General features: G+C 27.7%; 4 protein-coding genes and 1 long non-coding RNA gene across 5 annotated transcripts in view; 1 reads left to right on the forward strand and 4 right to left on the reverse strand.

Moving 5' to 3' along the window:
- Window positions 1–9,524, forward strand: part of LOC105835468 — a 35,393-nt gene extending 25,869 nt beyond the window's left edge. The window contains exon 3 of the long non-coding RNA XR_001138980.3: window positions 9,442–9,524. This is a non-coding gene — a long non-coding RNA (uncharacterized LOC105835468). The remainder of the gene's footprint in view (window positions 1–9,441) is intronic.
- Window positions 8,228–11,504, reverse strand: LOC105835467 (defensin). The gene is made up of 4 exons (XM_012678770.3): window positions 11,370–11,504; window positions 9,461–9,549; window positions 8,721–8,931; window positions 8,228–8,388 (listed from the first exon to the last, which is right to left on the reverse strand). The coding sequence occupies exons 2-4, from the start codon at window positions 9,522–9,524 to the stop codon at window positions 8,382–8,384; spliced, it is 282 nt and encodes a 93-aa protein (XP_012534224.1). The 5' UTR covers window positions 9,525–9,549; window positions 11,370–11,504; the 3' UTR covers window positions 8,228–8,381.
- A 171-nt stretch (window positions 11,505–11,675) lies between these two features.
- Window positions 11,676–16,069, reverse strand: LOC118647858 (defensin-like). Its single transcript, XM_036293646.1, has 3 exons — window positions 16,006–16,069; window positions 14,863–15,046; window positions 11,676–14,369 (listed from the first exon to the last, which is right to left on the reverse strand). Exons 1-3 carry the CDS (start codon window positions 16,067–16,069, stop codon window positions 14,309–14,311), a joined length of 309 nt encoding a protein of 102 aa, XP_036149539.1. The 3' UTR covers window positions 11,676–14,308.
- Window positions 16,070–18,661: 2,592 nt separating this feature from the next.
- Window positions 18,662–21,615, reverse strand: LOC114254724 (defensin). The gene is made up of 4 exons (XM_028191743.2): window positions 21,470–21,615; window positions 20,614–20,697; window positions 19,631–19,811; window positions 18,662–18,822 (listed from the first exon to the last, which is right to left on the reverse strand). The coding sequence occupies exons 2-4, from the start codon at window positions 20,678–20,680 to the stop codon at window positions 18,804–18,806; spliced, it is 267 nt and encodes an 88-aa protein (XP_028047544.1). The 5' UTR covers window positions 20,681–20,697; window positions 21,470–21,615; the 3' UTR covers window positions 18,662–18,803.
- A 181-nt stretch (window positions 21,616–21,796) lies between these two features.
- On the reverse strand, window positions 21,797–24,646 carry LOC118647935 (defensin-like). The gene is made up of 4 exons (XM_036293935.1): window positions 23,830–24,646; window positions 23,246–23,329; window positions 22,671–22,803; window positions 21,797–22,423 (listed from the first exon to the last, which is right to left on the reverse strand). Exons 2-4 carry the CDS (start codon window positions 23,313–23,315, stop codon window positions 22,369–22,371), a joined length of 258 nt encoding a protein of 85 aa, XP_036149828.1. The 5' UTR covers window positions 23,316–23,329; window positions 23,830–24,646; the 3' UTR covers window positions 21,797–22,368.
- Window positions 24,647–24,669: the final 23 nt, after the last annotated feature.

Here is a 24,669-nt window from a genome sequence, read left to right on the forward strand (position 1 = left end):
CTTCTCCTCGTCCTCCTCCTCTTCCTCCGCCTCCCTCTTTGCCAACCTCGCCCCTGTTTCGCCGGCCTTTACGCGCACGCTTTTCCGGCTTCTCCTGCGCTCCGTTCCGACCGCCTGCGTATCCACTGCGAAATCGATCGACCGAAACGTGTTCCGGAGTGGCCGGAACGAACGAGGATGCAACAAACGGGAATGGGGGGGTGGCATATGAGATCCGGGCGCATTTAAAGGAACGCCGCAAGAAAGGGATGCGGCGTTGCGCGGCGATCCCGTTAAGCTCGTTCAGGTTTTTTCCAGATTTCCCTTCCGGCGCCGTGCTGCCCCGCGTTTGTCCAATACGTCCTCCGTGCACAGATTTCTCCGTACACAGATTTGAAAGTAGAATCCTTTAACGCAAAACATCTATTTGTCGATTATTGGCATTCCGTTCAACGGCTCTCTTTCTTCCCTACGCTGTACTCGGATTCGATGTATCTAATTCTACCCTACCTTTTGCGGTATTTTTACTCTTTCGAATTCCTTTCGCGATGTCTATTTTTATTGCACGGTGGTATGGAACTCCGTTTTATGGAAACTCTTTCAATGATACGATAAAACTTGCATTTTCCTGCGTTCAATTTATGCATATTTTGTCCCCGTATTTACAGCTGGCCGATCGGTATAGATGTACATACACCTCGCTGTTGGCACACCTATCCATTTCGCTTTTTTTTATATATATTTTTTTTTATATTGCCCGTCTATTAATATGTGCATGTAATTATTATCCGTTTGCCTCGAGGGTTTTGCTTCTGTGTCCCCCCAGGGCAAAAATAAAATTACCTATCTGTTTAGCTTGGCGATTCAAGTGCGAAGGGACTCCAGGCCGCATCGACGGCGTTATTAACGACAACGGGCGATATCGGGCGTCTCGTTAAGAGTCCAGGAGCGCCCGTATCGTGGAAATGGCCGATTTAGAAGTAACGGCGAGTACACCGGCGGCGGCCGCCGGTTCGGGACGCCCGTATTAACGCCCGGCGAAATCGGATTATGTCGTGACCTACAGCACCGCCTGTCTACTAACTTGTACATTAGCCTCCCTTCGAGCAAATTACATTTATCCCTGTAGCATGAGAGAGACGTCGATCTCTCTTTCTCTCGTTCTTTCTCTCTCTCTCTCTCTCTCTCTCTCTCTCTCTTTCTCTCTCTCTCTCTCTCTTTCTTCGTCACTGCGAGCACTGAGAGTACTCCATGGCGGTAAACTGCTAATTCGCGAGTCGCGCAAACAAAGCTACGGCGAAAATCCGCGTTCCTTTCTCTTCGCGTTGCCGATAATAATTATCTCACGGACGCTAAAGTTTCCCGTCTTTGCCGAACATACGGTTTTTTCGAGCGTTTCCCTACGTCTGTTTACGATTCATCCGACGCGATATCGGTGTTTTATGATTCAAGTAAGTATCGCGCCGTGTTTTTATCGTGGAAATATCGCCGATGCGACTGGTACCCTGAGTACCGGTAATACCCCGCGAGATAGAAAGCGTGGAGAACGCTTAATGTATCCGAGGAAGGGAGATTGTGTGGCTTCTGAAGTTAACGACAATGTCGCTCTGCCGTTGGTACTCCCATCCGCGCGCGATCGATAATTTCAATAAGGAGAAAAGAGTCGCCGCGTGATTGAGAAGCGAAGCAAGCTAAATAAAAGTCGAAGGAAGAGACGGAAGTAAGTGGCTCCGCGAGCCACTCAGACTGCCTTCTGATCAAGCACGTTATTTCAGACGAGAAGTGCGTTTTAGAAAAAGACAAGGTAATGTCATACGCGTTTAAAGGGATATTTTTGTCTTAAGCACCGAAAAAATACGCTTTTTTTTTAAATTTTTTTATGAAAACGATAAATAGACTTTTGAAACTATTCACATGTATTTGTAGAACATACTTGAGAATTAAAAAATGTTTCATATAAAAACATATATAAATATACATAAAATATATCCATATATGTTTATATTAGTTTCCTTTCTTTTGTGAAATTTCTGTTTGATATAAAAAGATAATAGTCATACTGAAGAGATAGAAACTAATTTTAAAAATAATTTTTGCATTGCTTTTTTTAAAAAAGCTAAGTATGAAAAATTGTCCATATATAACCAGATATATTCCGGAATATATATGATTATATATGGACAATTTTTCATACTTAACTTTTTTAAAAGAAGCAATGCGAAAATTATTTTTTAAATTAGTTTCTATCTTTCTTTTCAGTGTGACTATTATTTTTATATATCAAACAGAAACTTTACAAAAGAAAGGAAGCTAATATAAACATATATGGACATATTTTTTATATATTTATATATGTTTTTATGTGAAACATTTTTTCCCGGGTATGTATAAAGAACATATATATATTTTTATATATTTCTTAAAACGATGAAACAAAATACTATATGTATTCTTGCAAAGTAATACATATTTTGGTATTCTGTTTTTGCGCTTTTTATTAATCCAAAACAAAAAATAAAAAAGATTAATTGCATTGCATAAACTGTAAAAAAATATTAAAAATTTCCGAAATAGTAATATGTCAAAAAGAAAGTTCGAAATTTTGCGAAGAAAATATAGCTAGTTTTTTTATTAATAAAAAATTTTTGCATATATCACATTGTTATAAAGGAATATTTTTATTTTATGTGTATGTCAATTTTTATGAAGATTGCTTTACTAGTAATGAAAGTTTTAAAGACACTAATTAGAAAAAACTGATTTTGAGAAAGAAGATTTTAAAGTCTCACTTTTACGTTTTATATATAAAAAAACATCTCGATTTCATAGCTTTGTCATTTTTTATCTAATAATTTTTATCTAATAATTTACAGACATCTATAAGATCCCAAATTTAAAAAATGTAAAAGACATAAAAAATTTCAAAGTTTTATATTAAAATACTCTTTTAAGCAATTATTTACTAAGGATAAATTTTCGGAATTATTTGATTTACATTTAGAAATACAACTGAAAAGTTTCCTGATAAATAATGTGAAAGAGTTATAATATTTAAAGCAGTAATGGACGTTTACATGTAAAATATACATAATGTACATTGCATAAATACAATGTAAATTATGTTTAACGTGTGAACAACGGTCCATGGATCATTGAAGATTCAGATTTTATCATCAGTGGAAATTATATTCTGCTTTTTTAATTTTTATGTTATATATTTGTATTTTATCAACAGTAAAATCAGACGTATTAAAAACATTAAAACTTTATTACTTTTTCCTGTATTGTATTAATCAATTTATAGGTAATAATTTACACTGTTTGTATTGTCTATATGAAAAAGATTCGACCAAACAACACGTAAAAATAGTCTATATAATCTCGAAATTTACGCACAACTCTCATATAAATACACGTACATGATGATATATGTTTTAATTTGTTCATTGCTCTCGTGTGAGACAGACACTCATTTGATTTTTTAATTGCTTATGATATATGTAACAAGGAAGTTGAGTCTGAAATTTTGTGACTTTTTAATTATAACTTCTAGAGTATAATTGTATAATTTATTCTTTCAATTTTATTTCACATAATTTTTATTAAAGACTTTCAAAATATTTGTTTATCAAGCAAGAACAATGGAGGATTAAACACGGACATGTTTACACCGCAATGGAGAAATTAAGAGAAATATACAGCAACGTTATACCGTTATGATCAACAATGATAGCCGAATTTGATAGCCGAATAGAAAGTGTATATCGAAAATTGCGATTGATGATGAAGAGTCAGGAACCTTTTTCGTCCCGCGTATAGATCTCGTCCTGTAACAGCTGTAGCTACGGAATTCTTTCGTAATGGTACTGCCACGTGTATTCGCGAAGTGACAGGTGCAATCGCGTTTACTACGACGTTCAAGGCTCCTCGATCGGGCCGCGGATATTACGCATCGCCGAGCGGGCATGAATCGAAGGATCGTCTCTTTCGAAATCGATTCCATTACACTGTCCGAAGGACGCGCAACGAAAATGGCATGAATCCTTTCGAAATGAATCTCACGCGCAATGAGATAATCACCAGTGCCGTTACACGCTCCACACTCTCTCGCACGTCCAATAGTAATGTCTAATTTATAAACATTGCCGTAAGTGTGATAATTATGGAATTTATGGTTAATTAGGGTTACATCTTATTAATGCGTGAAACATTTTTCGTCTTTTTTTTTTAAATTCTGTCGCATGTTTCATAACCGGATGCATACCGGTGATATTTATTGCGTCTGTCGCGCGCGAGGTCGCGCTTACTATGTATATTTTATTTATCAGATTGGTGCACGCAAAGGTGGGAAACAACCGGTTAATATTAATTTCCGTTGCACTATCAGTTAAGTGGTCAAACGGTCGGAGTCATGCATATTGATCCTTAATGTGATAAATTTCTGGCAAGCGAGCAGTTTAATTTGTTTGTTTAATTGAAACATTTTATGGGATTTGTTTTATATTGATACACGTTTGAATAGCTATGCGAACCTGCTGCATTTTCGGATTTGGATTTTACATTTGTTGAATTTTTTCTGGAATGTAAATTAAAGTCTTGGTATTTATTAAATTTCTCACCGTCCATGTATTTCAATAAAATATCGATTGAATTTATTTGAAAATGCATCTTATTCGTTGAAAAATAATACCGTGGCAGACACAGATAAATTAAACGGAAGAATTACAATTACATATTGTCGATTGCCAATGAGACAGTTTTATTTGATATCAGTTTTATCTTTATTTGAATTAAAATATTTTACTCAATTAATATTTTGAATGTTGTTTTATAAAGTATACTATTGCGAATAACACATTTGTCCATAGAATATGGCAGATAATAATAGATATGTAATCCAAAACGAGTTCAGGTGTTGTTTGTGAATTACATATTTTGCAGATATTATTTCAAGTATCAAAAATGTTAATCCTGATTTATTTAAAACTGTGATTATTATGACAAAAACTCAACTTTATGAATTAAAAAGCTAAAAGTTATTATGTATATTTTGTTGCGATTATTTGTCAGATTGCGAGATAAAATGTCGAAATCGTTTAAAGAGACATCGACACAAATTACATACAAAATTCCGTCGTTATTCCGTTAAATTCCGGCAAGATATTATCATAAATACATATTATGCTGACGTTCCTCGTCTAATATAAGTGGCGGACGAATGACGAACGCGTTCGTATGCGGGGAATCATTTTCAGCAAGTGGACGACAAAGTTATTAGTCGGAAACCAGAAAGGAGAGAAAGACATGAGGAGTTATAGAGAGGCCGGTATGAATGAATCCGATTTTTAATGAAAGTCGCACGGAGAGCGTAGCCGCGTTTGTTTCTGGAGAACCCTTTAGACCGCAGAATCATTCAGTTACGCCGCTAAAAATGAGGAAGGAAAAATCCTAATAATCGCTGGTCGAAAAATATCACCAGCAAGCCCCCTTCGACCATTTAATTGCGCGCTGAAGTACAAAGCATATTGGTTTCCTGGTCACATTTTCCCATTTTTCTTTCCATCAATTTCGTCTCTCTCCCTTCCATCTTCTTCCTCTCTCTTTCTATCGCAATTTTCGCCGAGAGATTTATGGTACACAAGCCTGTAATTTTTTTAACAGTTTTTATTAGTACAAAATATTTTAATAGTTAATAATTACACACACACAAACATACACACACACATGTACCATAATTATTAACTATTAAAATATTTTGCACTAATGAGGATTATAAATTCTTTTTTATTTTATATTAGATATATACTGGTATTAGCATGCATTTGAGATTCGCCGTTCATATACATCTGGATTATTAACATTATACGCACTTAATTATTAGTATAAATGCTAGGAATATTTGAATACGTGGGATGAATAATTTCAGCACAGACGACTAATTATTTTCTTTCATTTAATTTAGTTTTTCCTCGTTTTTTTCCTTTTTATTCGGCTCTTTTTCTTGATATTTGCAGGTTCTGTTGTGATAATAGTATTTGTCTCTTTTTTCTGATTTGTAAAACGTGGCAAAACAGATTGCCACGTGATAATTTTTGGAATGAAATTCACCGCAATTATCTTCTTTCTTAACAAAATATCAGTGGCAATTAATTGATATTTGATATTGAAAATTTTAATTAATCTTTTATCGCTGTGTAAAAATTTGTTTTTTTACTTGTAACATATTACAGATTGCATGGAAATATTCATTATTTGTAAACGGTGCGTGACACGGTAACAACATGCGTCAAATAATCCAATGTTAAACGTAAAATCAAATATTTGTCACAAAAATTTCATGCTCGGCGTCGTCTGATCATCAGAAGTTGCAGCTTCAATGTATTTGCGGTACTTCAGTTATCTCTTTCCATCGTTCCAATATTTGCCAACATATTGTCGCACTTATTATAATATAATATGATGTTACCAAGTCACACAAGGTTATTCGATTAAATAATATTTTTATATAACACATTAGGAAAACACTTGTACAAATTAATGTTGTTTAATGAAGAAAAACTGTGTGTGTGTGGGGCACGTTTAAGTCGTTGTTATATGCAAATTTTTGGCGATATTAGAATTGTATCATTAATCAGGCTAATCTTTATTAATCGAATCTGTCAAAATAATTTGGTTTTCTTGTGGCAAAGTTTTTATTCCGATGTTTTGAAAATGTTTGGTTTTCAAAAATAATAAAGTTTGCACAAAAAACAAGCAAAATAATTTTCATGCTACATTAAAAAGATTAAAGCGGAAAAAATAAAAGAATTTTGAATACCCATTTTTAATATGTAAGTATCAGAAATTGATTGTGTGTGATAGTATAAAAAACATGCATGGTTTATTTTCCAATTAATTTCATCGAGAAATTTTAATTATTGAGAGCAGCTATTATTTCTGCCATACGTAGCTACTGTAACGTGCGTAACAATTGCTCACTCTTTTCAATCGATTTTTCACGCGACAATTCCGAGCTGCAAGCTTTGCCATCTAATAACCTGATTTAAATCTAAAAATCTTTTGTCTTTGCAATTTGCGTCCTTATGAAATTATTATATTGTTTTTCTAACAATAAAATTAATATTCTAATGAATATATTATTCTATAATCAATAAGTTACATTTTTTAACACAAAAGAATTTTTTCAATATAAGTTTGAATATTTTTAACTACTAGTTCTCAATATTCATAGGAGATGTGCATAATTAGTTAATTACAGTTGATATATTTTTATTATTTTATTAACATTTAAAACACATACATTGAGAGAAAGAGAGAGAGAGAACGCTAGACGATTGGGTATTCGTTTCAATGCGAATTTGATTCGAAGAATTAAACGCTAGGAATTCATTTTTTAATCTTTCGTGTCGCGTGAATAGTTTACCAATAACATGCATCCATAGTTTGTAGTTTATATTAGCTGTTGTCCGCACGCACATTTCAAATACGTAAATGCCGTCAGCTATAAATCGCGTTGCGTGCAGATGCAGAAAATATTTATGCGATCTATTAAAACAAATATAAACCGATATGCATCGAACATTGCCGCGACGCCATAGCGCGAATAGTGGCCAAATAAATTCTCATATTGTCAAAAAACAAAACGTACTAGGTTTCGTAGTGCAATCGATCGTGTTACATGCGCGCTTATACATAGCGCTGGAAATGCTTGCTTATTTCGAAGCTGATTTGGATGCAATAATTGTATCAAATTTTTTTGCGTACGTTTCGATCAAATTTAACGTAACGGATCTTGGTGGATTAACTCGCTTCGATCGTCGCGCGTTTATCGAGGTGTTTATAATTAATGTTACATCAACCTCTCGAAATCGATTACCGTACACACAGCGTCTACTGCATTAGAGATTAAGCAATCATCCTAATCGTGTGGTACGATTTGATGTCTTGCTTGTAGTATTATCCATTAAATAAAAAATTAAACAAAATCAATATTAAACATTATATTCCTACGGAAAGAACGGTTTTGCTGAAGTACTTAAGTTAGATACAGATCTAAAGTTAATTTTATTAAACTATTAAAAGAATTAAATTAGGACGCTGAAGAGAACTGGTTGTCAAAATATCAAAATTTTTTACAGCAGTGCGCATCTTGCTTGAATATCCTACATAATTCCATGTAAATATGTATATATAAAAACATCTAAAAAATGTGTTATGAAACAAGAATATATGAAATATATTACACTAATTTTAAATTTGTAAACAGTATTTATTAAAAATTTGTGTTATACAAAAAATGTTATAATTTTAAAAAGTGTGATCATACTTGACACATATCCATCAGTTAAAATGTCAATCCAATCTTCTTGAAAGAACGATTACTGCAATCGAAATTAATCGTACTATTTCCTAAAAATAATGAAAGAATAATAATGAAAGGACATTTTATTATTAAATCAAAATAATTTTATAATTATAATTAGATCATTAAAATTAGATTATTAGACATATTGGTTGTCTCTCATTTAAGCGTTATTAAATCTATGATGCAACATATATTTCTTTAATTAATTTTATGTAATTTAATAAAGATTTAATATGGTCTAATAGTTTAAAAGTTTAGATAAAAATCTCTGCGCATGCACACGCACACACACATTTTCTAAAAGTTATAACTATTTCATTATTGGAAAAATAATCAAGGAAGTGGGAAGAACGTAATTATTTGAATTGTTACTTACTTGCGGCAATTACAAACACCAGAGCTGCTGCAGGATCCTCCTTTCTTTCCTTTAGCAATACAGTGAGCAGCGCAAATGCTGTGACTCCAACCCAAACCAGACAAAAGGTCACAGGTTACCCTACGTTGGCGACTATGTGCGCTCTCTTCGACAGGTGCCAAATTTAAAGATTCGTTTTCATTTGCCAACAACGACTCCAGGGGTACTTCATCTTCATTTGAAATACATATGTGAGAAGCATTATTATTCCAAGAATCATTTGAAAACATTATTTAGAACGTAAAATTAAAATCTATGAAAAATAATTAAAACATAATTTTGAAGATTTATCACGTAATGATAGGGGAATCAAGAATAATTGAACAACTTTTTAAGTAAAATAAATTACTGAATACATTAAGTAAGATCTACATTTATATACTATATAAACAGACATCATAAAAAAATTGATTAGCTTATTTCATAATTAGCTAGTCTCAGTCTGTTTTTATTATAGAAAAGGAGGGAAAGAGAGAGAGAGAGAGAGAGGATATATTTAATTTTAATATATATTGTAAAAGTTATTGTTATTATATTTTTCACACTTATTGTATATATATTTAAACACTTATATATATTTAATTTCTAAATTTATTATTAATTTTTTTCCTAGCGTTACATATATGTATATCGCGCTTGAAAAAAGAAACCGTGAAATTATATATTCTTTGTGGATGTTTAGTTTCAGATCTATTTCATACCTTCGATGGGGAGTGCGAAAGCAATCGCGGCCACAACCAAAAGGGCGAACACGTAGATCTTCATTTTGAGGAGTGAGTCTTTCTCGAACCTTGTAAGCAAAGTATTTGAAGTTAATTTAATTTTGCTTTTATATACCGATTGTAAATTACGCAATACGGGAGATAACTTTATATTTATAAATACTGCGATTTTCATTTGAATGAACATCTCATTGGACCTTGAGTGGCCCCGGAGATAACAGCAAGTACATATTTACATATTTGCTCATAAAAATAGCATATCTGAATAAAACCACTGAAATATCCAAACAGGGATCACTTGCGTAATCATCTTAATTATATATATAACAATCGTAATGTCTTCGTGACTCTATATATAGAAGTATCCTTATGTGATGATGTATAAGTGTAGGTTTATAAAGTCGTGCAAAGAATAAGTGATAAATTTTATCTTATTTTACATCTAATTGTACTTTTTATTTCTTATTATCTTATTATCTTACATACTGCGATACACTTTTTAAATTCTACAAATATATTTTGCAGTTGATTTACGATAATTTATTAATTACAATAGTTATTCTAATTCGTAATTATTTAAACAGCAAAATTTTGTTGAATATGGAAGATCAAAGTTTATTTTTGATACAAGAGGCAAGTTGACATTGTGTTTCGTTTATGTATTTATGGTGAGAAAAAAAAAACAATAAAAAAGTTCCAGCACAATATTTTTCATAAGTATAACACATAGGTACTTTTACCTAAGTTTTATTTTAGCCAAACAAGACTATAAAAGAAAATAATTGGTTGTTTAAAAAGTCAAAGACTAAAACTATAAAGGCTATACCAACAAACTTCGATATTATATAACAGTCATAACATGTTCTGATGAAAAAAAATCCGTCGTGATTAAGAGATTAGTCCATTTCTTTTGTTGAAGAATTATTTTTATAATTAAATCACTTTTAATACCAGGTTTAGGAAATCTAATGCGTTACCGTTAGAGCTATTTTTTTAAAGATTGGATTGATAACGGAGTTATTTTTCCTTTTTAATAACTGTAACAATAACGTAGTTATATACTTTTAGCAACAATAATTATAATAATTTAACGATTATTTGTATTGTTACATTATTTTAAATTTTAGATTTATTTGTAACAATTTTTATGTGCGTGTTAAATTTTTAGTCTCTAGCTAATATTCACAATCTGTTGTTAAATTTAAATATAATTTTAAATATCACAAATCATTTATATTAAGGATGCAAAAAGTTAATGAATTTTGCTGTATTTTAGTATTAGGTAAATAATTTAGTAAATATTAATAGAGAAATAATAGAAAAATGTAAAATATAATAGAAAGCAAAATCTTTTTTTCTTTAATTTGTATTTTAAATATTAATTTTTTTTAATATTTTGAAGTTTTAAAATTTAAAATATAAAATATTGTTTTCATTAATATTATATTTTTACGAAAAATACTAGAAAAGTAAATTTTATATTTAATTTAATTTTGTTTTTGCAATAAAAAACTTTACAATGATAACAATAACGAATACTAAAGAGACACGTTTTCTTATTGCCGTTATTCGTCTTTAGAAAGTATTAAAAAAAAGAAAGAAAAAATACTATATATGTATTATAGTTTACAAAATGCTTCGAAGAGTTATTATAGAAAAAATGGAGACAATACTATTAGCAGCAATAATTACAGCATCTCTTCGAGTATTGTTATTAATAAATCGCAAGATTTAAATTAAAACAGAGAAGAAATTCAAACCTGAGTTAAAATAATTACATATATTGCAATTTATTAGGAAAAACAGAGAAAAACAATAAAGAAAGATACAAGTTTTAGAATAAATATAAAATACTGAATAAAAGAAGAAGAAATATTATAGTTCTTACGTTCTTTGCGTATGAAACCCAAGAATTCTATAAGATGAGAAGAACTCGAAATTAAACTGCACTTTGAATTAAGAAAACTAAGCTAAGAATTCTGATTTGAGAACTCGAAAATCGAATAAAATTCTGTGCTTGCTGGTTTTTAGTAGCTCTTTATATACTCTAAACAGTACGTGAGGGAATTCCCCTTAGAAATTCCCCAGTCTTCAAAATTTCCTCAGTCGACATTCCTCAAGCTTTACTGTACTTACGTTTGTTTACTTAAGATAAAGATAAGCAGCAGAGCTCCGGCTACTTTCGATTCTAGGAACTTTTAACTTAAAATTAAAAAATTTTTAATTACATGTTTTACGACGCAAATTTGCTTAGTCTGTTTTACTATATTTGTTTTTATGTGAGATGAATCTACTACGTTTTTGAATCATTATTTTATTTTTTTTTAGATTTTTAGATACAAAGAAATGTTGTGATAAGTTTTATTTCTAACTGATTTAAAAAGGCGTTTGTTTTCGCAATTAGAAAGTTTTCTATTCTATTGTTAAAATTACTATGTTATGAACTTCTCTATATTAAATAATTAAAAGAGTTTTCTTTTCTATAAAATAAAAAAAAAAGTTTTCTTTATTCGAGGACGATTGTAATGAGTCGGTCATTACAAAGTATCATCTAAGTCCAGGTCATAGACAACATTTTTTATTTTAGGAACAGTCGTATCTATGTTATGCACAAAAATGTACCATGATCTGTGATGGTGCTGCTAAGTTTTCAGAATGTTCAAAATATTTTTAATAAGCCCTTTGTAGAAGGAGAAAAATGTATACATTTTTACATACTAAAGCAATTTTTAGCGATTCTTTGGTACATACATATACTAGTATTTAATATTTATTGCTTACTAATTTACATCAAAGTCAATAGATCAAATTAAAATCAAAATACATCAGCGTTTAAAATATTATATAAATATATATCTTCTCCGAGTTCAAATGTTACTGTGGTCAATTACATTAACTGTTTTTACATTACATTAAATAGTAAATTTTTGTAAATTTTTACATTAGTTTAGTAATAAATAAAATTTCATCTAAATATATTTCAAGAAAAAATCAAGACATTAATTGATTGCTATACATAAATTTTTTGTGTAATAGCAAATTACATTTTTATTTTTGCGTAAAAATCATTCCGAAAGAAATTGTAATTTAGCATACGTGGAAATATTTTTTATGTCTTCATTAATTTAAATAAGTAATTAGAAATAAAAATAATCAGAAAAAATTTATTTATAAAAAATCTATGCATGACATATTGGATATATTCGGAAAGCGTTATTAGTGCTATCAGCATCAGTCAATCTTCGTTGCTCATTAAAAATAGTACGAGGATAGACTGATGCTGATAGCGCTAATAGCATTTTCCTCGAACGCACTCATTGTCGTATAATAATAAATCAAGTAAAAAAAGTTGACAACGTTTAGACATATATGTGTTTGAGAAAGGAAAGAGTACAGCATGCTCCATCTGTAATATATATACGTAACTATTTTCTCATTTTACGATGTCATTATCGATAAATAAATATTGAACAAAGAATTTAAGATAAAAATGTTAAAAGAAATTTATGAGTTTGAAAATTAACTTTTATTTCAACAATATAAATTCAAAATACAATATATGTTCATTCTGTTTCGTATCTCTCTAATCCTCACAGTTATCGATGGAACACTAACTTAACATTCGCAAAGAAGAATGTATTTAGCAATAAATTTTTTATACTTCGCTGCACTCAAATTTCACTATATAATTGCGAATTATCATTTTCTAAAATTCATTGAATCATTTGAATATTGCAAAAGCTTAAGACTTAAAATTAATATAATACAATTAAAGAATACAATTAACAACAAAAGAATACAATTAAGAATTTATCAAGCCGCGCTAGGTGTTCGTGCTAACAGTATACAATCTGACAATATAAATCAATATAATATATGTAAAAAGTGTCACGCTTTGATGCATAATAACGATCATCTTTAGTGATTTCAACAATAAACGAAACATAAGAATTAAATTATTACAAATTAAGATCAGTATTCCATGTGTGAATATCGCATCAATTTGATGTCCAAATTTAAAAAAAAAATGAAAAAATTGAATCCGGATTATAAATTATGTGGAATACTGCTGCCATGTCAAAATTCTCCAATGACTGTAAGAACTTTCATGTTTTTTTTTAATCTGACTTAAAGTAGTAGAAATAGAAAGCTTTTTGTCGAAATGTTATTGAGACAGTAACAAATTTGTTCGTGACAATTGAAGTGAAAGAGAAGAAAAGTGTTATAGATGATAGACTTAGGATTTAATTCTTTACTGATTTAGACATTTTATTCTATGGAATTTAGTGAGCATATATTTGCTTGCATATTAAAAATATTAATCATTTTTCATGAAAAATAAACATTTTTTTATTAATAAAGCTAAACATATTTACACATATATTTTATTTTATTTATAAATTTGTATCTTGACCGCAATGGTAAAAGAATTACATTAAGCAGAATTAAAAAAGATAAAAAACAAATTTCATTACATTAAATAACATTAATATACTCGAATATGCAATATCTACAATACTTATTCAAAATACTTTATTCCCAATTGTACTTCACATTTGATTTTGTGTTTATAATATCCTTTATTATAAAAATCCACAGAAATTCTAGAATGTTAATCTGTTTGTTGCTGACTCAAATGTCCACTGTTAACGTCCGAATACAAAATGCATAAAGTTTTGCAATCTTGCATATTTGAAAATGTGTTATACTTAATTGTTGATATGCAGATTAATTGCATTTTCGACACAATGCTCTACTTTAATTTTTAATTGAACAGTATGTGAATTAATATCTTTATTTTTGATCATATGTCTTATTCTTATAACATTAAAAATGAGTGCGTTCAGCAGACAAAGCGGTACCTATTAATTTTTTAAGTTGGGTAGTCCTAAAAAATAAAATAAAATGAAAAATATAAATAGATATTACAAACTTTTGTAAAATAAATGTATAAAGAGTATATAAATTATTTGAATTTAATCTAATAAAATATATAGATATGCATATAGGATACTGCTTATTTCACAAAAAAAAGTTTTGAAGCAGATATTCTTTTATTTTATTCATAATTATAAGAAAGTAATTTTTAAATTTTTAAATAAGATGTAAAAGTTGTTATTAGCAATTAAAATGATAACCTTTTATATAACTGTAACTGCTGGTAGTGATCCTTACATTTTATTTAAAAATTTTTTAAATTACTATTATTTTCTTATAATATAAGCAATATATTTCGTGATATTCTCCGAAAATTCTGAATATTTTTTTGTGTTGTTATAGGGATGTATAACAAAGATTTTAAAATATGTAGTAATGATAATCTAAAAATCATTTCTTGCAAGGTATATCTCTTCTCTTTTGTAATTTTATTCGGTACTTACTCATCACAAAAGCAAATACCCTCTTTGCTACAAAATGATCCTTGATATCCTGTAAATAGACAACGCAGGGCACACATATACTCGCACGTGAATTTACGTTGACGATTGTATTCTTCGAGATCTTCGATATTTCCTCCCAGTTTCAAGAATTTGGGTTCATATGTTAAGTTCAACTGCCTTTCATCTTTATTTGAAATACAACGAGAAACATTATATTATTACAAAACAATTGACTTGAAAACATTATTTTAACATTAAAATTACAATTTATATAAAATAACTATAAAGTAACTTTAAAGATTCACTACACTTACAAGGAATACTTTCGGTACTTACAAGGAATACTGCCTAATGTACACGATGTACGCAAAATCGTTATGTGCACCTCATATACACGATGATTTTGATAAAACTTTATGTATTTGTAATGGGGGAAAAATATTTAATGCATGTTTTTTAATCGATAATTACATCCCAAGTAGCAAACTGACGTCAAATATGATTTTAAAGACGTTTTAATGACGTTTGAAACGTCAAGAAGACGATATTTGACTCATTAAAACGATATTTGACGTCACTTTGCTACTTGGGATGTTTATTTGGTTGAAATTAATTCTCGAAAATTGACTAATTTTTTTATTCTAAAATCTTTTTTTACTTAAAAAAACTTATTACCCAATAACATTAAAATTTTATACATACAATACATTTATGAAATTAGACTATTATGTTTTGTTCAGAAGTTATATCTTTTATATTATTTATTTATAATTATAAATTATTTATAATATTTATAATTATATTTATAATATTTATAACATTTATAATTATAAAATATAATTTTTAAGGACTAATTTCTTCTCTTGAACATTTGGTTTATAAAAAAACACCTACATACATTGAACATTTTTATCCCCTACATAAAGTCACCAAAATTTCATTGAAATGAGTGTTTACATGTTAGGTATTTCTTATTTTTACGAATTTATTTATACATATTAAAAAAATTATATTTTGTACACGCACACGTATTTTATTTTATTTGTAAATTTAACACTATTTTTCAGGCATTATAAGTTACAATTGAGAATGAATTATGAAGTTATATTTTTGATACATTCAGTTTCAAATTTTATTCCATACCTTCGTTGGGGAGTGCGAAAGATACTGCAGCAATAATTAAAAAGACGAATACGTAGATCTTCATTTTGAGAAATAAGTTTCCACTGAAAAAAGAATTTTCTTGTCGAAACAAAATTTAGTACACTAAACAATAATTTGGCTAAAATATAATTAATTAAATGTAATTGCAATCAAAAATTGATTATGTCAATCTCAACAAATTTGTGTAGTTGATTTTTTTAATAATATATTTATTTAGAAATAAAAACACAGTAATGTCAATCAAATTTGCACAAATATTTTATTTAATTCCAAATAAAGAAATATTTTTTAAATGTTTGTCGAGCTTCGTAAAGAGAAGAACTTAATTTTTCCGTCTTTTGTACAGCAATTTGAATAATTTTAAGTAGTACTAAATAAAACAAACTTATATTTTTTTATATATTTTAATAATTAATTCATACAAAAACAAATATTTTGCATAGAAAAATAAATATAAATGTTTAAATAATTAATATTCTATACAACAATTTTGTTTGTAAATAAATAAATATAATTATAAATCTATTAAAAAGTAAACACATATTAAAGTAAATTAATAAACTACGAGAGAAAGAAAGATAAAAGGATAATTAACTGTTATTTTATTTTATTTGTATTTTGTTTATTTTTCTTTTACACTAAATAAGAATTTTTTATTTATGTAGCTAAACATTTTTTTACTAAAAAAATATTAATGTAAAAATATTTTTACAATAAATACAAAGAAACATTTATTATTATTTATAATACTCATAATAGCAAAAAATAATATTATACTTGAATGTACAATATTACTTACAATATTTTACAATATTACTTACAATATTTTTTCGATCTTTGTTGTTTCAAAATACTCGTTTATCCAATTTTATGCTTTACAAGTTTACACTGTAAGTGGTAATCGACTTCGTTTGAATTCGCAGTTATAATAACCTTTAATCTAAAATTATGGAACTTTAAGCCTTGTATTGGATGTATATTGCTGAGTCCGCGCATGACAAAAATCCAAGTGTAGTAAACAAATTTTTGCCTTACATTTTCGTAATTTTCGTAATTTCGAAAGCGTATGATGTGATATGTAGCTGAAGCTAGCAGCCAAAGGCAGCAGCCAAACATCGAGCAGCCAGGGCCAAACGTCATATAGGCGTTTCCAGGAGACACCATTCAATCAAACGTTAAAAATTCCCTGGTTATAAAATTTTTAACAAACTTTGAAAAATTTGCATAGAGTTTAGTCATTATAATACATAATCGATCATTTGCGACAAGATTTGTAATTTACCAATCGTTACAAATTTTTTTACGCAATTTTTATTGTTTCCGCGCCTCACGCCTAAACGCAAATTACGATTTCCTCCAAATTTGGCTGGAAATATCCTTCCGTAACGTACAATCTGATCGATCATTCGCGAGAGGACGTGCATTTTCCTAATTGTTATAAATATTTAAAAAATTAATTTTTATCGTTTTTTGCGCCTCACGCCTAAACGCAATATACGATTTTCCTCAAATTTGGCTGGAAATATCTTTCCGTAATGCACAATCGACTGATCGATCATTCGCGGTAGGACGTGCATTTTCCTAATTGTTATCAATATTTTCTTTATTAATTTTTATCGTTTTTTGCGCCTCACGTCTAAACGCACCGTACGATTTCCTCCAAATTTGGCTGGAAATATCTTTTCGTAACGCACAATCGACTGATCGATCATTCACCGGAGGACGTGCAATTTTCTAATAAATAGATTTAATAATAAATAAATTTTTTTAAAAATAAAAAGCGAGCAAATAGTATTAAGAATAAAAAAAAAGTTGTCGAAAGAGAAGAAGTTAGATTGTAAAGGTAGAATTAAATAAATAAAAAAGTAGCTTGGTTAGAATTTAAAAACGTAGTTTAGAATTTCTACAGCGTGCACGCATGAAAAAATAAATATAAAATGAGTATTTATTTAAAAAAAAGGTGAAAAGCTAAAACAAGAATATAAAACGTAAAACAAAAAAAGCAAAGAAAATTTTTAAAAACGTAAAAAAAGGACCACAGCAACGCGTGACAGGGCATAGCTAGTTTTAAATAAAAGAACAAAAATTTACACTGAAAAAAATATTCTTTATAGTATCAATGTGTGACGTTTATTAACTAAAATTCATTGATACAATAAGCTTTTTGTTAATAGTATAAATATTGAATTTTTTCATTAACCATTAATAAATTTATTAATTTAATGAATTATGCTTTATTATAATAAATAAAGCATTATGATAATAAAATAATTCATTGGACCAATTTTAATAAATTTTTCATTAGTAGAATGAATATTTCATTGGAATTTATGTACAGTTTTAGTTCAGTGTATCTTGTCTACAAAAATAATGATCTGAAGAAAGTATGTCAATTATAATAATATTTATATACAATTTAGATAATTTATCATTTATTACTATTTTTTAATATTAAAATATTATATTCAATCATTTTGTATATAGTGTAATGTTTTAAGCATTTTGATTAATATTTTAACATTGTGTAAAAACAAAAAGAACAAAGATAAATATTTTATAGAAAAAAAAACTTTGCGCTGTTACAGAGAAAATAATGAAAAACAATGAAAATAATATGTAAAACATATAACATTAATTTTTAGCGTTCGAAAATTATTTATTATAAATAAATTTATAATGTCTTGTTGAAATTTCAAAAAGAGAATCATACTCAACACATATTCATCAGTAAAAATTTCAGTCCAATCCTTCTAAGAGAACCATTTCTGCAATCGAAGTTAACCATACCATTTTTGTCTAAAAATAATGAAAAAACATTTTATTATTAAACTAAAATGATTTGATAATAATTGGTCCATATTGACCATCATTCAATGTTATCAATTTGATGTATCCTTAATTAATTTTGTCTCTAATAGCATGATATCATTCAAATATTCTGTACCTGTATTGTAAATGTACGTGCCATATACTATGTATTAAGAACAATCTTATAATATCTTCTATAATACATTACTATTTATATATTATTATCGTGTTTTATATTATATCTAAGTCAGTTTTTATTTTTCATATATTCTAAGAATTTACTTCGAGTTACGCTCTAAAAGTGATACCTTTTCACTGCTGAACTCGATACTTATTTTTAACGTCAAAAGATCTAACGTGACCAAAAAAATGACAAATTGGTATCTTAATTTTTTATAACATGACGTCTTATATTTACATAAAAGATATCATTACTTAAATCTAATTTAATAAAATAATGCATGATGTAGGGTGTTGCTTATTTGACAATTTTTTTATGATGGGTATTTTCTTATATTATTCAAGATTTTAAAAAAAGTAATGTAGTAATTTTTTTATTTTTAGATAAAATGTAAGGTAACCAGCAGTTAAAATTATCACTTTTCATAACTTTAATTGTGTGATATTTCCCGAAAAATTTTTAATATTTGTGATATTAGGGAGTGTACAACAAAATTCGCAAAAAATTTAATATGGTAGTAATGATAATTTAAAAATTATTTTCTGCAAAGTGTATCATTTATTTTATCGAAATCGAGAATGCAAGAAAACTTTAATTATTCGAATCGATACTTACGCATCACAAAAGCAGATGCCTTGGTTGTCACAATATGCCGTTTTGTATCCTGCAAGTATACAGCGTAAAGCGCACATAAAGTTACACGTGAATTTACGTTGCCGATTATGTTCTTCGAGATCTCCAATATTTTCCAATTTCAAGAATTCGGGTTCATTTATCAGCACTAACTGGTCTCCATCTTTATTTGAAATACACGAGAAATATTGTTATTATTATAAAATAAATTTACTTAAAAACATTATTATAATATTAAAATTACAAAATTACAAATTAAATAAAATAATTATAAAGTAAATTTAAAGATTCATTACTCATTGATATCTATAAGGAATATTGCCTAATATATGATAATTTTGATGAAATTTGATGAGTTTGTGGAAAAATATATTTAATACATTTTTTTAATTGATAATCATGTGTTTATTAGATTGAAATCACTTTTCGAAAACTGACTAATTTTGTCCTTTTTTTTATCTGAAAGATTTATTTATTAGTGAAACTTCTAAAATTCTACATTGAATGCGTTTATGAAATTATGCTATCATGCTTTGTTCATAAGTAATAGCTAACAAAATGCGATTTTGGGGGTTGATTTAATTCATTAAACATGTTTGATTTATATAAACAAAATACATTTTAAAAGAATATTTTTATCCCCTTTTATTTACAAAGCCATCAAAATTTTATTGAAATTAGTATTTACATATTGATAATATTTCTTGTTAATATGGATATTTTTATACATATTTACACATAACAAAAATGATTTTTTGTTACGTGTAATGATTTTTTGCACTCGTATATTTACTTTCCGCACTCGCGTACAAAACCGATTTTACATCCTTGTTACTTAATGTACTATTTCATACACACATACGTATTTTATAAATTTGACATAATTTTTTCAAGAGTCAGATCGCAGTTAAGAATAAATAGTGAAGTTCTATTTTTGTTGTTTAGTTTAAAATTTTATTTCATACCTACGATAGGGAATGCGAAAGCGACTACAGCGACCATAACTAAAAGAACAAACAGGTAGATCTTCATTTTGAGAAATATGTTCACTGAAACAATAATTTTGTTGTTAGAACAAAATTTGACACACTGAATAATAATTTGATTAAAATGTGATTAATTAAATGTTCAGCATAGTTGCAACCTAAGATTGATTATGTTAACCGCCAACGTATTTGTGTGTTTTACTTTTCTAATATATTTATTTAGCAGAAATAAAAACACGATAATGTCAATCAAATCTGCACAAATATGTTACTTAATTCAAAGTAAAGAAATGTTTTTTATTGCTTATTGAGCCTCGTAAGAAAAATATTGAATTTAATTTTTCCGTCTTTTAATAGCAATATAAATGAATAATAGCAATATAAATAATTGTAAATATCATCTGTTCTTCTGTTTAAAACCTACTTATATTTATTTTTCTGCTTTAATAATAATTTGATACAAAAAGAAATATTTTGCATATAAAAATTTAATATAAATATATGTTTAAGTAATTAATTCTATACACAACTTTTTTGTTTGTAAAATAAATAAATGTAGTTACAAAATGATTAAAGAGTACGTAATATATTTTTATTATTAATGAATTACAAAAGAGAGAAAGAACGTATAAAAAGATAATCAAACTGTAATTTTATATTTTATTTATATTTCATTTATTTCTCTTTTATGCTAAATAAGAATTTTTTATTAATGTAGTTCAACATTTTTATTACTAAAAATATTTATATAAAAATATTTTTACAATAAATACAAAGAAAAATTTATTAATATTTATGTAGATACAATAGAAAAAACAATATTAATATTACTCACATATGCAATACTTATAGTACTTTTTCGATTATCACTATTTTGAAACTCGTTCGCTCAATCTTATGCTTTACACTGTAGGTAACAATTCGGCCTCGCGTTTGAATTCGCAGTTATAATGATCTTTATTGCAAAATTCTGATTCTTCAAGTTTTGAATTAGACCGTATATTGCTGAGTCAAATATGTACAAAAATCCAGTGGCAATAAACACATTCTTGCTGTCTTGCATTTTTGTAATTTCAAAAATGTATGGTGTGATTGTTGTTATGCAGCCTAAATTTATCATTGTAGTTCAATAGTTTGGATATTTTATAATAATTAATTTCAGAAATTTATTTTTGAAAAATTTAAAACAGCTAATACACATGCTTATATTGTACGAATACAGAACATTAACATTAAGTACGAATACATACATACATACATACATACATACATACACACATACAATAATTTTTAAATAACTTGTTGCTATTTGGTTATTACTTGGATAAATGATTGCTTAGAAACACTGAATTTTTTTGTCGAGTACTATTATAATTATGTCGTTATTTCGTTGTCATAAATATATTATATTATTTCTTCATCAGTCGTGACTTGGAACTATCATTATGACTTCGTTTTTTATGTCTTTTATGATATAATTTTGGAAATTTTAGAAATTCAAAACAGACATTATATAATAAAACTTTCGATGACACCTGTTATTACATTTGATATGAACTATTACAAATTCTTGTAACGTTGATTAAACGTCTATCGAGACTTTATAAACCTTCTATTAACGATCCATGTAGCGTTGATTACATGCCCATCGAGGCTTTGTTCTCTATTATTTATACACGTCTAACACATCCACGAAGACGTTTAACAGAGATCCAGGATGTATGTAAAGCAAAACTATGGATTTTTTTGATGAAACTTCAAGGCAGCTACCGCCATGTATTTATTATCTCTATAAATATTGAAAGAAAATTTTATTATTAAATCAAAATGACTCGATAGACATTGATTATTTTTCATTCAATGTGATATCAACTCAATGATATATTCTTAACTTAATTCGTGCAGTTCAAGGATTTTAGTGTCTAGTAATGGTAATTCAAAAATCATTCTTTGCAAGTTATATAATTATTTTTTCTTTTTGAAATGAAAACGAAAACAAGGAAAGACTGTACTTAATTATTCAAATCATTACTTACATGCGGCATAAGCAAACGTTAATGGAATTACAATATCCCGGTATATATCCTCTCTCGACACAGTGAATAGTGCAGATATAGTTACAGGCGGATTTAGTTTGGCGATGGTATTCTTTAGAATCTTCGATCTCATCTTTATTTGAAACACATACATGTGAAACATTCTTATTATTATAAAATAAATTTATATAAAAACAACAAAAGATTAAAATTATTACATGTATAAAGTAATAAAAAAATAATTTTGAAAAGAGATTCATCATGTATCAATGTTCTCTCAAAAAAATTAACATGTACGCCGTATTTGATGAGTTATAAAGACGATAGAAATATCTTTTATCGGCAATCAAACAATGAAGTCAGTCTTCAAGAAATAGTGTCTCTTGTTAAAATATGCATTTTTAAATATATTTAAAAAATTATTTGTATAATATAGGCGCACATCAGCGCACATTTTATTTTATATAATTTACAAATTTGTCTATTACTACTTTCTACGCGTTAAACCTCAGTTGGAACTTAATTAAATTGTGATCCTACGTATACAATTTAATTAAAGATTTTATTCTACATACCTTCGATGAAATATGCAAAAACGATTGCAATCATAATCAAACAGATGAAAAAATAAACGTAGATCTTCATTATGGGGAATAAATCTATGTTGAAGCAAAATATTGAGTTTAATTTTTTTATCTTTTGTAAAATTATAAACTAATGTCAATAACGTTATAATAAAATGTGTTTATTTATGTTTTTTATTTTTAATAATAAATCGATATGAAAAAATGAGGAGATAATATATAAAAATGTTTTTTAATATAAATGTTTAAATAATTAATTTTACACACAATTTCTTTTGTTTATAAACATATTTATCCATAAAATAATTAAAGTATACACGTAACAAGATAAATCAATTATGAAAAAATATTAGATAAAATAATTAAACTGTCATTTTATCTTATTCTATTTATATTTTGTTCATTTTTTAAAAAGTATTTTTGGTTAATAAAATTAAATATATTTACTCATTAAAAAAAATTTATTATATGTATATAAATATACTCTTGCAATGAGAAAGAAGAAAATTTATTATTATTCATGTTGATGACAATGGTAAAAAAATTACATTAATTCGGATATGTGCAATACTTACAATACTTCTCTTATTCTCAATGTTTTGAAATATTTGTACTTCAAGCTTTACACCACATCGACTTCGTATTTGATCCGTTATAAAATCTTTTACTGTAAAATTCAATAAGAGCTTTAGGCTTTCAATCGGACATACATTGCTGAGTCAAATATTATCAAAGTGCGAATGCAACGCATGAATTCTTGCAGTCTTGCGTTTTCGTAATTTTAAAAACACATGGCGGAAATGCTGCTGCGGGGAATAAATTTATCGTTGTAGATACCGAATTACAGTTTTAAAGTTTCATAAATGCAGTTGATTTATCTCGATTTACATCAGTAATCTCTTGATTTATATTAGTTCTTCTAATTATATGAAACAAAATTTTGTTGAATACATGTGATAATTGTAACATAATAAAAAAATTTTTAATGTGTTTTATCAACTGAATCTTATGTGTGATTGATGTAATAATGTGTATTAATGTAATACATTAAAGTTTATTTCTAAAATCACAGAAATAAACTTTAATTTAACTTAAATGTAATATTTATACTTGTAGCTTATTTAAATTTTATGTAAATCAAAATTCACTGTCAAAATATATTATTAAAATAGAATATCTGATACTAATATATCAATTAAATCGTTTGGTTCTGACTTAGTAGTAAAATGTAAGAATGTATATTCCTTAATCACTTTTCTAAATTATTAAAGTCCAAAAGTATACAGAAAACTTGATACAAATACAGGTGGAAGGTACCCAGATAGCACAGAGATTCAAAAAGAATTCAATTTTATGTCACCAATTATGAATTCTTTTTGAGATGCAAAAATAATTATTTTTATTAAAAAATATTC

Source organism: Monomorium pharaonis, chromosome 11 (genome assembly GCF_013373865.1).
Source record: "Monomorium pharaonis isolate MP-MQ-018 chromosome 11, ASM1337386v2, whole genome shotgun sequence".
NCBI classification, from domain to species: Eukaryota; Metazoa; Arthropoda; class Insecta; order Hymenoptera; family Formicidae; genus Monomorium; species Monomorium pharaonis.